Source organism: Carcharodon carcharias, chromosome 20 (assembly GCF_017639515.1).
Source record: "Carcharodon carcharias isolate sCarCar2 chromosome 20, sCarCar2.pri, whole genome shotgun sequence".
Classification (NCBI taxonomy): Eukaryota; Metazoa; Chordata; class Chondrichthyes; order Lamniformes; family Lamnidae; genus Carcharodon; species Carcharodon carcharias.
Window position 1 is genome coordinate 82,465,941 of NC_054486.1, and position 13,889 is coordinate 82,479,829.

The 13,889-nt window shown below is 42.6% G+C and overlaps 1 protein-coding gene across 2 annotated transcripts in view; it reads left to right on the forward strand.

Moving 5' to 3' along the window:
* The window catches only part of spata7 (spermatogenesis associated 7), a 101,430-nt gene that overhangs the window by 69,526 nt on the left and 18,015 nt on the right, over positions 1-13,889 (forward strand). The window contains exons 6-7 of one of the 2 annotated variants that reach the window (XM_041213833.1): positions 5,132-5,192; positions 7,322-7,446. In XM_041213833.1, coding sequence (XP_041069767.1) covers positions 5,132-5,192; positions 7,322-7,446 — 186 coding nt within the window. The remainder of the gene's footprint in view (positions 1-5,131; positions 5,193-7,321; positions 7,447-13,889) is intronic. The other variant, XM_041213835.1, reaches the window with a different exon arrangement.

The window sequence follows — 13,889 nt, forward strand, 5'->3', positions numbered from 1 at the left end:
TGAGCTTCATTCCAAATTTCTTCATTTAACCCCATCAGCATGCCTTTCTGTTTCTTTCTCCTCAATGTACTTATCCATTTTCACCTTAAATGTATCTGTGCTATTCACCTCACCCAATCCTTGTGATAACGTCTCACATTCTAACCACTATCTATGTAAAGAAGTTTCTCCTTAATTCCTTATTAGATTTATTGGTGACCATCTTATATTTATGGCCCCTTAGTTCTTGTCACATCCACAAATGGAAGCATCAAACCCTTCCAGAATCTAAATCAGGTGTTCTCTTTTCTAGAGAAAAGAGTCCTAGCCTGCCCAGCCTTTCCTGATGAGTACTGTACTCTCTAAAATGTGCATTGGATAGTGACTTGCTTATAATCACGGTATGTTTTATTTCAAATGAAATGTACGGAAAGCTGTGTGGCTAGTTGGAAACAGTAATTTGGTGAGATTTTTGTTCCACCTAGGTGAAAGGACATTAATCCTGAAAATTGGTACTTTTTTTTCTTCTTGCATCCAGGTCTGCATAAATGCTGAATAGAACTCCTTTACCCTATCTCGAAAATATACCCAGTCTTGAAACCACCAGTATGACATTTCAAGAACAATTCTCCCCAGATACTTTAGGAGTTAATGAAACTCCAAGGTGCCCAAAATGAGGTATTGAGCTGCACCACTGGTTTCACCTGGATTTAATGCAAGGCGCCATTCTTTATAAAGGAGTTGAAATGTGGGCTATGGAAGGCCACCCAGAGATTGACAATTAAATTGCCTGTTGGCACTCATTAATGAGGTTGCAAGGAATTTTTGAGAGTAGTGCATCAATTAACAATCTCTTCCAACAGCAAACAGCTAAACAGGAGTAAGCAAATTGTTGTTCAGGATTCTGAGCGCTACTTAAAGCTATGCTTGGCTTCCAATGTTCACTTACTGATCGAGATCAACTGACTACATTCGTTTTAAGAGGACTTCTGGAACATACTGGAAACTTTTCAGGGATATTTTGTCACGACTTCACCAACTCTTAAACAACAGTTTTCCTGGAAATCCTCTCAGGTCTTCACCTAAGAGTGTTGCGCTACTATTCTTCATTGGATACCTTATAGGAGTCACCAGGAGAAAGGGAGTGTTTACGAACATGCGAATTAGGAACAGGGGTAGGCCACTTGGCCCCTCAAGCCTGCTCCATCATTCAATAAGATCATAGCTGACCTGACTGTAACCTCAACTCCACATTCCCACCTATCCCCGATAACCTTTCACTCCCTTGCTTATCAAGAATTTATCTAGCTCTGCCTTTAAAATATTCAAAGACTCTGCTTCCACCGCCTTTTGAGGAAGGGAGTTCCAAAGGTTCACTATAAGGAGAAAAAATTTCTCCTCATCTGTCTTAAATGGGTGACCCCTTAGTTTTAAACAGTGACGCCTAGTTCAGGATTCTCCCTCAACAGGAAACATCCTTTCCACATGCACCCTGCCAAGATCCATCAGTGTCTTATGTTTCAATCAAGTCACCACTAAATTCCAGCAGATACAAGCCTATCCTGTCCAATCTTTCCTCATAAGACAACTCTCCCATTCCAGGTATTAATCCAGTAAACCTTCTCTGAACTGCTTCCAATGCATGTACATCTTTCCTTAAATAAGGAGACCAATATTGTACACAGTACTCCAGATGCGGTCTCACCAATGCCTGTATAACTGAAGCATAAGCTCTATATTTTTGTATTCAATTCCCCTTGCAATAAATGTAAACATTCTATTAGCTTTCCTAATTACCTGCTGCAGCTGCATATTAACCTTTTGCGATTCATGCACTAGGCCACCCAGGTCCCTCTGTATCTTAGAGCTCTGCTGTTTTGTCATGGGCACCGAGCTATAGGTTCCCCTTGTTCTACTTGAGGAATTGGAGGAGGTGGAGATGAGGACAGGCAGAGTATCACCAGCTGTTGCATGAGAGAGGAACAAGAGAGCAAGGAGGGCTCTGAGCAGAAGGACCTATGCACCTCCGGTCTTCAGCACGACCTGTAAGCTTTCAGACAGGCCCTCCTTTGCACCAAACACTTGGTTTGTCAGATTCTTCAAGCTTCACACAGGACCAAGCTTTAAAAAGTTGTCATCTGACTTCTCTACAACAGAATTAACATACATCCTTGTCCTCCAGAAAAGGTGGCATCTGTGATGTCCCTGTATCCACCGTGATTGCTGCCCATTAGTGCCTGGTGTGATCTCCTTCTAATTTAGCCTCTAAGTTATGCATTGTTCCAGTCTCTGACCTGGTGCCTCTGACAATGGTAGCTATTGATATAGTCCGTTTTCCTTGCTCTCCTCTTCCAATGGGATGGGGGTGTGAGCTATCTCTTGCTTATCTTGCATTTTCTCCAAGTGTGCTCCTGGATTGAAAGGGACTTGCAGAGCATCTATGAAGGCCAGAGATCTTTCCTCCCACCACTGAGCTGTCTGTAGCAATCTGGTGCAGGAACATACTTGCAGGATGTCAGCATTGCTGCTCCCTCCCCCGCCACTCCACCATTGCGTTTACAGTTGCTTGTCAACCAGGAGGCCATGCTGAGTTGGTGCAGCCTGAAAAAACCATCATAGCCCAGAGCCTTTCAAGCACATCACAGGAGGATACCTGAACTGGACTTTGTAGAGGCACTAGATTTGGCGAGTACTTATAGATGGCCACTAAGCATAAATACCAGGGTGAATAGTGCGAAGTGGATTTTGCTCCTCGGAGCTTGCAGTAATAAAGCTAGAAGGTTTAAGGTGTGGCACCTTAAGGCGGTTGCGTGTGATGAAATCGTTGGGGTTTGGAAGTGAGCATTGCTTTGGTGTTAGGGATCAGGAATAGTTGTGCCTCCGGAAGGAAGCTGCAGTTGCCATATACCTCTATTTCCCCTGCACTGTCTCTGGCCACGGTGCCTCTCACTCCCTTCCTGATCATACTTGTTGAAAGGAAGAGAAGTTATGCAAGTGCGCTTTATCTCCCCGACCTGATCTTTCTGCCACCTGTTAAGTGCTATCCTGCCCGGAAAGAGAGAAAGAGGAAAATGTGTGTGTGTGCACATGCATGTGTTTGAGATGCCACACATGGTTGAAGAGCTGCGATGTGTGTCTGAGGTGTGATTAGTGCCTGTGAAGGATGCAGTAGTGTAGGTTGTGTGAATGTCAGCATATAGTTAGATGGTGGAAGAGGTGTGTTAAGCTTTAATGCTAGTGATAATGAAGATATTGAAAAGTGTGTTTGGGAGATGAGATCTTCCTACTTTGACCACTCAGCTGAAGTCACTAAATCTCTTGCGACACTGGAGCCATGTCCTGGAGCCAGGTCTCCAGGCTGTCACTACCCAGGTGACCTCCTCCCATGTGCCACACCAACTCTGTGGCTTTCATCCCCCCCTCCTCTACCTACTCTACTACTCCAGTACCACATTCAAGAACCTAGGCGCCCTCTCTCCAGATACCTAAGCCATCCTTTCATGCTAGCTTCTCACCCAGCCAGCACACTGTACAATTTCAGTGGAAGTGGGTGACATGTTTAGCTCCAGGAAAATGTTATCTAGCTAGCATTTGAATGTTAAATATGGAGATGTCTGTTTCAGTGTCTTCAGGCACATTTAAGTTATGATAATCATCAATTAGTTAAAACTCTTACTTTCAAACAGTCACTACTTATTTGCACAGCACCTGTTTACTGCCTGGTTTCACCTTTTCACCAAAATAACTCCCTTCAATTTCCTTTCTAAATGTACCAGTTGCCCTTCAGTGAAATTGCCAAATTAGTGACAGTTTTGAATTATGCCTGGGTTTAGGCTGTATAATGGTGCCCATGATGATCTGGATCAAGTCCGTTAAACATTTTGTTTCATTTTGTTCTCTAGTGCCACGACCAGGATAAACACGTTTTCTTAAAGTGGCCCATGAACTAAGAATTGGTGTGTGTATGTAGCCCCCTTTTAATTTGTGAAAGGTTCAATTTAAAAATAACCCAACAGACAAGTTTTAGTCTCGCAAGATAAAAGTTAGTTTATTACAAAACCACTGCTGAAAGTTATTTAAGTAAAAGTGATGAAGTTATTAACTAAAGTACAGTTACAAAGATTAAAATGCAGATAAAGTAAAAAAGATACTTAAAGATGAGATTTCAAACCTCTGTGAGATATTGATGCGGACACGTTGCTTGAATTCCTTCTTTCCGAAGTGAAGGGGTTGAATTTGAGGTTCAGTTTAGCAGCTGCGATAGCTTTTGTAGTTGAATATTCAGAGGTTTGCCTTTGCAGGTGCACTCAGCAGGTCTTTGCAAGATAGAGAATATTTCCTATTCCTCACTAATTCTGCGGTTAAGGCAATTACTGATTACCTGGACTCATTCGGCAGAACAGCAGTTGATTTCTTAATACCTTCCTCTACGTCTTCCCTTGGCCAAGAACCCTCTCTCATGTTCTTCCTGAGTTCTTCCTTGGCTTCTGCACAATGCCAAGATGGCTTCTTACAGCCCCCTTTATACAGTTCAAAAAGCACAAAGTCACTGCTTCGTTTATTTTCAAGGAGCCATTGTTTCCACCAGGCAAAGAAGTTAATTACATTGTGGTCCTTTGAAGACCCTTCCCGTCTCCTGTTCTCTCAGAAGCTGAGAGGTTTTCACACCTTTTTTAGAGGGTAAAATGGGATCTCTGGAGGAGTCTTTTTGCATTTGAATGACTTTGTAGCCAGCTGTAGAGATATGAGTCTGAAGGTTTAAACAAACACAGAAAGGTGCAAAGTTGTCTGTCCATACTTCCATTTTGCAAAAGGCTTTTTAAACTCAATTGTTAAAAACAGGAATGTACCTTTAAAACAGTTGTCCTTAAAATCTGTAATATCATAATTACGTGTTTATGATAATAGTTAGCAGAGTGATTTTGAAACCCAAATTTCAAAGATTGATAGAGTTTTAATCCATTCTGCCAAACTTTTACATAACATTTTATGTAATATAATCTTCTTAAAATAGCCTAGAAATTATGAATATTTTAAAGTAGAACTAAGGATGAAGAAACATTTTGTTCCTTTTGTATACAGAAATGCTTTTGCAATCTTCAAATAGTTAAATTAAAACTGAAGTTCATAAAGGTATGTTCATGTTTTGTAGCTCTCAAGATACACCTGCACTGAAGAACAAGAAGGATCGTTCACACTTGGCTTCATTGCAGGTTAGGTGATGAAACAGTTCACTTCTGCAATAGGCAATCTTAAATGCTGTGCTAAATGATTAATCTTCACATTATCAAGTGGAATATAATAAGATTGAATATTCCATACACAGAATAGCATTCACAAAGTCTGACATAAAATTGCTATTCTTCATATGATGTTATGCTTTTGAATTTTGAAACTTTAGAAATTCTAACGTAAATTAGTGTTTACAAATTATATAAGATTCCACGAATATCCCCTGATTGCGGAATCCAGCATGTGGTTGCAAAAGCCAAAGTGCTCATGACCACATTCAGCCAGAAGTTCTGAGTGGATAATCCTTTTTGGCCTCCTCTTGAAGTTCCTCTATCACCGCAGATGGCAGTTTTCAGCCAATTCAATTAACTTCACATGATGCCAAGAAACAGCTGAGTACATTGGTCACAACAAAGGCTATGGGTTCCAACCACATCCTGGTTATAGTTCTGAAGACATGTGATCCAGAATTAGCCATGCCTTTAGCCAAGCTGTTCTAGTACAGCTACAGCATTGGCGTCTACCCAATAAAGTGGAAAATTGCCCAGGGATTGTCCTGTCCACAAAAAGCAGAATAAATACAACCCAGTCAATTAATGTCCTATCAGCCAACTCTCCGTTGTCAATAAAGTGATGGAAGGAGTTGTCGACATTGCAGTCAAGTGGCAATTGCTCACCATTTATTAAGCTGCTTGCTGCTGCTCTGTTTTCATTCTGTCAGGACCACGTGACTTCCAACCTCATTTTCAACCTTAGTTCAAACATGGACAAATGAACTGAATTCCAGAGGTGAAGTGAGAGTGACTGTCATTGACAACAAGGCAGCTTGTAGCTGTGTGAGACAGCAAGGAGCCCTAGTAAAACTGAAGTCAGTGGGGATCAGAGAGAAATCTTTTCATTTGCTGGAATCACATCTAGCACAAAGGAGAGTATTGTGGTTGTTGGAGACCAATTATCTCAGCCCCAGGACATCACTACAGGAGGGCCTCAAGGATGACATCCTAAGTGTGGTTATCATCAGTTGTCTCACCAATAACCTTGACTCTATCATAACACCAGAAGTAGGGCTGTTCGCTGATGATTGCACAAACTTCAGCTCCATTTGCAGTTCCTCAGATAATGAAGCAGTCCATCCCCACATATAGAACATCCACGTTTAAGGCTCATGTGGCAAGTAATATCTGCATTAGATAACTGACCATTACCAACAAGAAAGAGTACAACCATCTCCCCATGACATTCAATGGTATTAACATTGCTGAGATCCATCAGACCTTGCAGCTACTAGACCATGCCAGAGGCTGAGTGTTCTGCAACAAGTTGTTCACCTCCTGACTTCCTATGTAGGTGACCACCACCTACAAGAGAGAAGTCAGGAGCATAATGAAATGCTGTCCAATGCCTGTGTGGGTGCAGCTGCGACAACACTCAAAAGCCAAGGATTTTTAAAATCACTTTCTAAACCCCTAACCTAAAAGGACAAGGCCAGGAGGTGCATGGAAGTACCTTCAGCTCCAAGTTCCCCTCCAAGTTAAACACCACCCTGATTTGGAAATTTATTGCCATTCCTTCATTTACACTGGGTCCAAATTCTGGGACTCTCTGTACCTTGCAGCAGTGTGGCATTATCTCCACTTCATGGGCTGTGTTGGAAAAAAGACTCACCACCACCTTTTTAAGGGTAACTAGAGATGGATAAAAAAAAAGCAAAATACTGCAGATGCTGGAAATCTGAAACAAAACCAAAAATTGCTGGAAAACTCAGCAGGTCTAACAGCATCTGTGGAAAGAAAGACAGAGTTAACGTTTCGAGTCCAAATGACTCTTCTTCAGTCCGAAGAAGAGTTATATGGACTCAAAACATTAACTCTGTCTTTCTCTCCACAAATACTGTAAGACCAGATGGATAATAAAATGTTGGCCTTGCCAGTGACGCCCAAATCTGAACAATGAGTTTTTAAAAAAATATTTTTGTTATAATTATTGCAGACCTAGTGGATGTATTATTAATATGTCAGCTGAGTACTGACCTATGGAATAATAAGGTGACATTTAAAAATAACATGTTGTATTCAGTAGAACTGTAAGATGTATCACTTTGATCTGATAGGCTGTTTATAATAAGCAGGTATGCTCTGATGATGAACAAGAGGACAGGAATGTTTTATCTCAGAATTTCCATTGCAAAGAGCCACAAGAATGTTTTGAATGCACTTATGATTACTCTGTACAAAGGTATGTACACAAATAAAAATCTAAATGTCTACATAACATATTAAAGTCTTGTATATATCATATGCTCCTCTGATACTTTCCTATTTTGCTATGGCTAGGCTGTCATATTTGACTTACTTTCTTTCGTTCTCTTACTTGTTCTCTTTCTCTTCCTCTTTCTTTCTCTATTTCTCTTTAAATTATCTTTGTGACTTCCTAGCTCTATCTTCAAGATAGGTGCCATGATAATATGAAGTGATACCCACCTGAAGTTTGCCTAAAGCAAACCTTTTGCCCAATATTCACAACAGTGTTTCAAGTCCTTGGTTATGTACTACTTTTTCTTTCCAAAAGTAATTTATTTAACTTTTAATAAAGTTATGTTTTTAGTTAACCTTTCCCAATCTAACTACTGCCCAAGGTAGCCCGAATCATAGCTGGCAGAAGTGACCACCTAATAGCAAATGCGGATGATTGAGCAAATTTGCATTATGGTAATGTTCAATCACATCATTAAAAATTCAACAATTATCAAATACTTTCAGTCGCAGAAAATAAAAATACTACTTTGGCACCAAAACACACTGGGGGAAAAAATTGGATTAGGCCAGTAATTAAGACACAGGGATCACAATGAATGATTAATCCATGCCCATTCAAAGCGATGCAGCAGCATGCAAACTTTGTGCTGCCTGCTAATTTAAATAATGGCAAGCAGCCGAGCACTAAGTACACTCCTGAGTGGCTACATGGCTCAAACAAAGGACCCAAGTTTGTGTAAGGCTAGGACTATTAAGAACAAAACAAAAACAGAATTACCTGGAAAAACTCAGCAGGTCTGGCAGCATCGGCGGAGAAGAAAAGAGTTGACGTTTCGAGTCCTCATGACCCTTCAACAGAACTTGATGCTGCCAGACCTGCTGAGTTTTTCCAGGTAATTCTGTTCTTGTTTTGGATTTCCAGCATCGCAGTTTTTTTGTTTTTATATTTTTAGGACTATTAAGAGTTGGCTATACTACATAAAGCTAACCTGCACCTCGTGAGGTGCATTTTTGCTGGAGTAGTTGTTGGAACTGGTTCAAGAAGACCCTCTCGACAAAAATACGAGTACAAATGGTATAGGAGAGAAACCACCTAGGTTGTCCGATGCTGCACTGGAGGCCTTGGTGCAGGATATGACCAAGAGGAGAGAGGTCCTCTTCCCTCAGGGACCCAGGAGGCCCTCCGGAGAAACATTACAAAAGCTGTTGCCCATCAGCCAGTCAATCCAGACTGTTGCTGGATATGCTGAGCTGGTGTCGTCCAAAGTCAAGTCTTCCAGGCCCAGAGCTCCGCAAAGGCATTCCGCAAGGTCATCTGCAGTCTGCCTCCCCAGTGAAAGACAGCAGTCTTCTGCTAGTCATTGCTACAGCCATTGGGATAACATTCGAGTAGAAGCACTAGGCCAGGCAAAGGCTCCCACAGTACAGGTTGGCATTAAAGGAATGCACAAGGGTGATTAGTTTTTGTATGGAATATTGGATGGGTTGTTGGATAAATTTGGCATAGAACGGTTGTGTTGTGGTGACTTTTATTTCAGCATTGTGGCCAAGAGGGCAGTGTGATCATCTGTAACATAGGGATGCTAAGGTGTTGGACTGCTGTAAAATGGGAAATTGGGGTTGTGTTCACGGGAACCTGAATCGAATGAGGACAGCCCTGATGGAACAGCATGTCTCCTCCCTTTCTCCTGCTTCTCTTACTCCTCCTACTCCTACTCCTCCTGAGCTGCTCGCAATTTAGTGGCAAGGGGTGTGCCTCATGATCGCCAGATTGTGGAGGATACAGCAGATCACCAGCAACTGGGACATTCTCTCCAGAGAGTACAGAAGTGGTCCAGGCAGCAGAACCAATGCTTCAGCACCCCAGTGGTTTTTTCTTTGATGTGGTAGCATGGCTCTCATTGCACGCATGTTGACCATGTGTGGTTGGGTTACAGAGCAGTCATGAGCCAAGTGTAAAGCAGATAGCCCTTGTCACCCAGTAACCACACTCTGATGTGGTGACAGAAAGACCACGGGAACAGCGGACTAGTGCAAAACAAAGAATCATGACTGCTGCCAGGATTGCTAGCTTTCACCAGCATATTGTGCTGAGTGTAGTTGCACACCAATTTCACATTCAGTGAGTGGTAACCTTTTCGATTGCAACACATCTCAACATTGAAATGGGGTTCCCACAAAGCCATGTGTGTGTAGTCGATGGGACCATGCAGCATGAGAAGTCCACTGTCCTGAAAAAGCTTCATGCATACTCTGTTCAGGGAGAACACAACAAACTACCCACTCCTGGCATAAGGATCATTTGCCACCATGAGATGTTACATTTGTCACTTGCTCCAATCTGGAAGGATCCCAAAGTGAAGAAATGCAGGGCCACGGACACCTTCACAGCCACTGGCAATACTGCCCTTGTGCTGCTCTGAGACTGAGGGTATGGTTGAAAGAGGTGGCAGAATTCCATAAGCACCTCCTTTCTAAAGCGTAGGAGACGCACACACTGCTCCTGGCTTTGGTGGAGGTAAGAGAAGTGACAACCCTAAATGGATAAGGCCCCTAACCGAGAGCTCTTCTTCCTCCTCCCTCTGAAAATAGCTTGTCATCTTCTCTGCTGCCTCTGCTCCATCAGCCTCTCATGCAGCCCAAGGGCAATTGCAGCCATAGCACCTGTGACTGGTAGCAAGTAGTCTGATCAGAACTATTGAAATCACAACCAAGGCTTTCTCATAGTGCAGCACCACTCCCTCTTGATTTCACCAACTTTAACCAGCTCAATTCACCAAGCATTTCCGCAAACTCAGACAGATCCTGTAGAGATTGATCAGAATTCGCCAGCAAGTAGTTGAGGATTCCTTTAAATAGCATTTTTGCAGGAGTCCTTTGTGCTGCTGAATGCAAGTTCAGCTCTGCAACTCAGCTCAGCTAATTTAGAGTGGTGGTGTTGAAAATGGCAACAGTGGCACTAAATCAGCATAACATGCTGACACATGTCACAATCTGCATACTTATGGTGCACAATCCTAACACGTGCTAACACCCTCACCAAAGATGGCCATGCCGGAACTATGAGCACGCAACACAGGCACCATTTGATACCAAAATGGCAATAGTAGTGCTGAAACTACAGGGCACAATTTTGCAGCCACTATTATAAAGAATCAGTTCAGCCAATCTTAACCATTCAATCTTAACCATGTAATTAAAATTTGAAAACTTCCAACAATCTTCAAATACAAGACAAAATGTCAAAACACAATACACCCACATAAATAGAAACAGAAAAGTATGCAACCATAACACGATTACATATGGACAACCGTAATAACATAAATAACATAGCCATATCAGAACAAAATAAAACACAACCATGACTGATTAAAGTTATGTACAAAACTAGAAATTGTGAAACTTTCACTTATTTTCTTTTAATGAACTACACTGGTTAGATAGGTTGGATTTTTTAGCATCAGAGATAACATTGCGGGTATGCAATCAACCACCTGAGCAGTATACAGTAAAGAAGAGCATTTGCTCTATGACGGAATAAGAAGGGTGTGTAAAAATAGTTATTTTAATGGAATATTTCAATCAACCTAATATAAACTGGGAAAATCCAAATGGCTTAGTGTCAGAGTTACTTGATGTAATGCATGACTATTTCTTGATGCAGTGCATTAAGGAAGCCGCAAGAGGCAATGCTCATCTTTTTTAACGACCCAAAAAACAGACAAGTTGTGGAAATCATAGCAGGCCCTAGTGGACAATGTCAATAACATGATAAAGTTATGAAATAATTTGGGAATCAAGAAAATCCAAAACCAAGACCCAGGTACATATCTTAAAGGATTAAATGTAATGAAATGAAGTAACTGTTGAAGTAAATAAATTGAGGAAGGTTGTTCAAAATCACTTCAGCAAAATACAACTCCGATGGGAGAATTTTCCCCTCGTCGGGCAGGCTTGGACTGGGAGCGGAGCCCCGACCGCGATTTCATACTGGCTAGCCAATTAACGAGCAGCCAGCGTGAATCGTGTTCAGCGCTGCCTGGTTGGGGGGAGGAGGGTTGGCGTGGAAGTCAGCGCATGCGCCTAGACGCGCCCACAGAAAGCTCTCTGAAGGCACAGAGCTGTTGCAGGGAGCTGAAAATTTTTCACATGAAAAATAAAGTTTTCAAAAAAAAAGGAAAACGTCCCCCCCTCATGTGATTCTGTCACATGAGCAGGATCATGTTAGAAATGAGATTTAAAAAGTTCTGTTTTCTTTTTAATTAACATGAGGTTGGACAGGCAGGGAAAAGTTCAGTTTAATTAATTGATTAATGGGTTTAACAGCCCTCTTAATTGCCGGCGGGCTTGTTCCCAACTCCCGCACGCACCAGCCAACCAAAGTTCACACAAGTGCGCAATGATGTCGGGATGCTAATTCACACTCGTGTGTGTCGGGCGTGCATCCGCACGCCAAGGTGAAAATTCAACCCCAAGATACAATGTTGAACACGCAGAATAAATGCATGCCCAAAACCAACAAGCTCAGTTAAGCCAGTATGATGCTTTTTGGATCAACAACAAATTAAAAGTGAGGTAAAGAGGTAAATTGACCTGGACAAATATTACAGAAAGAAAGGGAAATTGGCCCATTGAGATGTAAGAAAATGCATGAATATACTAAAAGCATAATCAAAAGGGCAGCAAGACTTAGAAAAGAACATGGGAGCTGAAATTAGAGCAGTAAAAAAAATTAGCAACAGAATTACTCGAGCAGTCAAAGAGGTGAAGTTGGCACAAGGTTATATTCAACTTTTAACCATGGTGTAATTAACAATTTTATGACAATCTATAAGAATATCCCTGAGGTTAAGAGCCTAAGGGCTGGATTTTACAAAGTGCTGCCCATCCCTCTAAAACACTGGGGGAGCACCCAACCCCCACTCCACAATCCTGACAGCTGTCCACAGCAATTTAACGCAGGGAACAGTGTTAATTGCTCTAAGGTGAGATTGCTGCTTTTTTCTCAGGAGGAAGTCCCACCTAAGAGAGCTGCCAGCCAATTGGATGACTGGAGCTCTATAGTCCCAGTCAATTGGATGGATGGCAGCTCTGTAATCCCAGCAGCTCCAGCCAGGAGCAGTGGCTACTTCTGGTACTACAGGCAGTCTCACCAAGGAGCCCAGCTAAGTCCGTGGTCAGACACGTTGTGGAAATCAGAGCTGCCCCTAGTCGACATTGACAATAACATGATAAAGTTATGAAATCATTTGGGAATCAAGAACATCCAAAACCAAGAGCCAGGTACATATCTTAAAAGGATTAAATATAATGAAATGAGGCAACTGCTAAGGTAAATAAATTGAGGAAGATTGTTCAAAATCACCTCAGCAAAACACAACCCCAGTGGGAGAATTTTTCCCTTGTTGGGTGGGCGGGACTGGGACCAGTCACGCAACAGTCCGCCACCCGCAATCAGGCCCCAACTGCGATTGGTACCAACCGTGATTTCACGCCGGCTAGCCAGTTAACGAGCAGCCAGAGTGAATCACGCACTGAAACGTTCAGCGCTGCCTGGTTGTGGGGAGGAGGGCAAGCACGGAAGGGCCAAGCTCAAGAGGCCTTGGAGGCCGGTTAAAGTGAAGATGATCTTGGGGGTTGTGGGGAGAACTACTTTTTGGGTCGCCTGGGCCCATCAAAGTGACCCCCCCCCCCCATCCCCGGCCTTCTTTGCCCAACGCCAGCCCATACAGCTAAAGCTGCTGGACTTCCTGCAAGGAGTGTGCCTTCTCCTACCGCAGGTAAAATACCAGTGACAAAGTGATGAGGGCCTTAAATAGTCATCAATCGGAGCCTCAATTGGCCTCCCAAGACCTGCGTAAAATTTCAGACAGGTCAGGTGTGGGTGGGTAGGCAGCCGGAAGGCCACAGACTGGATTTACATGTCCCTTGTCTTCAAACCCAGTGGCGGGAGAGCGTGAAATCCAGCCCCAAGTGTAAATGCAGTTTTGCACCAATGATATAATTACTGATATTATGACTCATATAGGCTGCTCTGACCTCTGACCTCAAGTCTAGGTGTGACAATATTCCCCAGTTCCTAGCTCGGTTCCCTTCCTATCAGGTTGGCCGAATTGTGGGGTTGACCCTCATCCAAATAGCAAAATATCTCAAGATGCTTCATAGTTGAGGTCAGGAGAATAGGAAAGGTGACTGAAGGTTTTAAGGATGCTTCTGAATTTTTTTTTATACATTCAAGGGATGTGGACTTCACTGGCCAGGCCAGCATTTATTGCCCATCCCTAATTGCCCTTGAGTAAGTGGTGGTGAACCACTTTCTTGAACCGCTGCAGTCCATGTGCACCCACAGTGCTGCTAGGGAGGGAGTTCCAGTATTTTGACCCAGCGACAGTGAAGGAACGGCAATATATTTATAAGTCA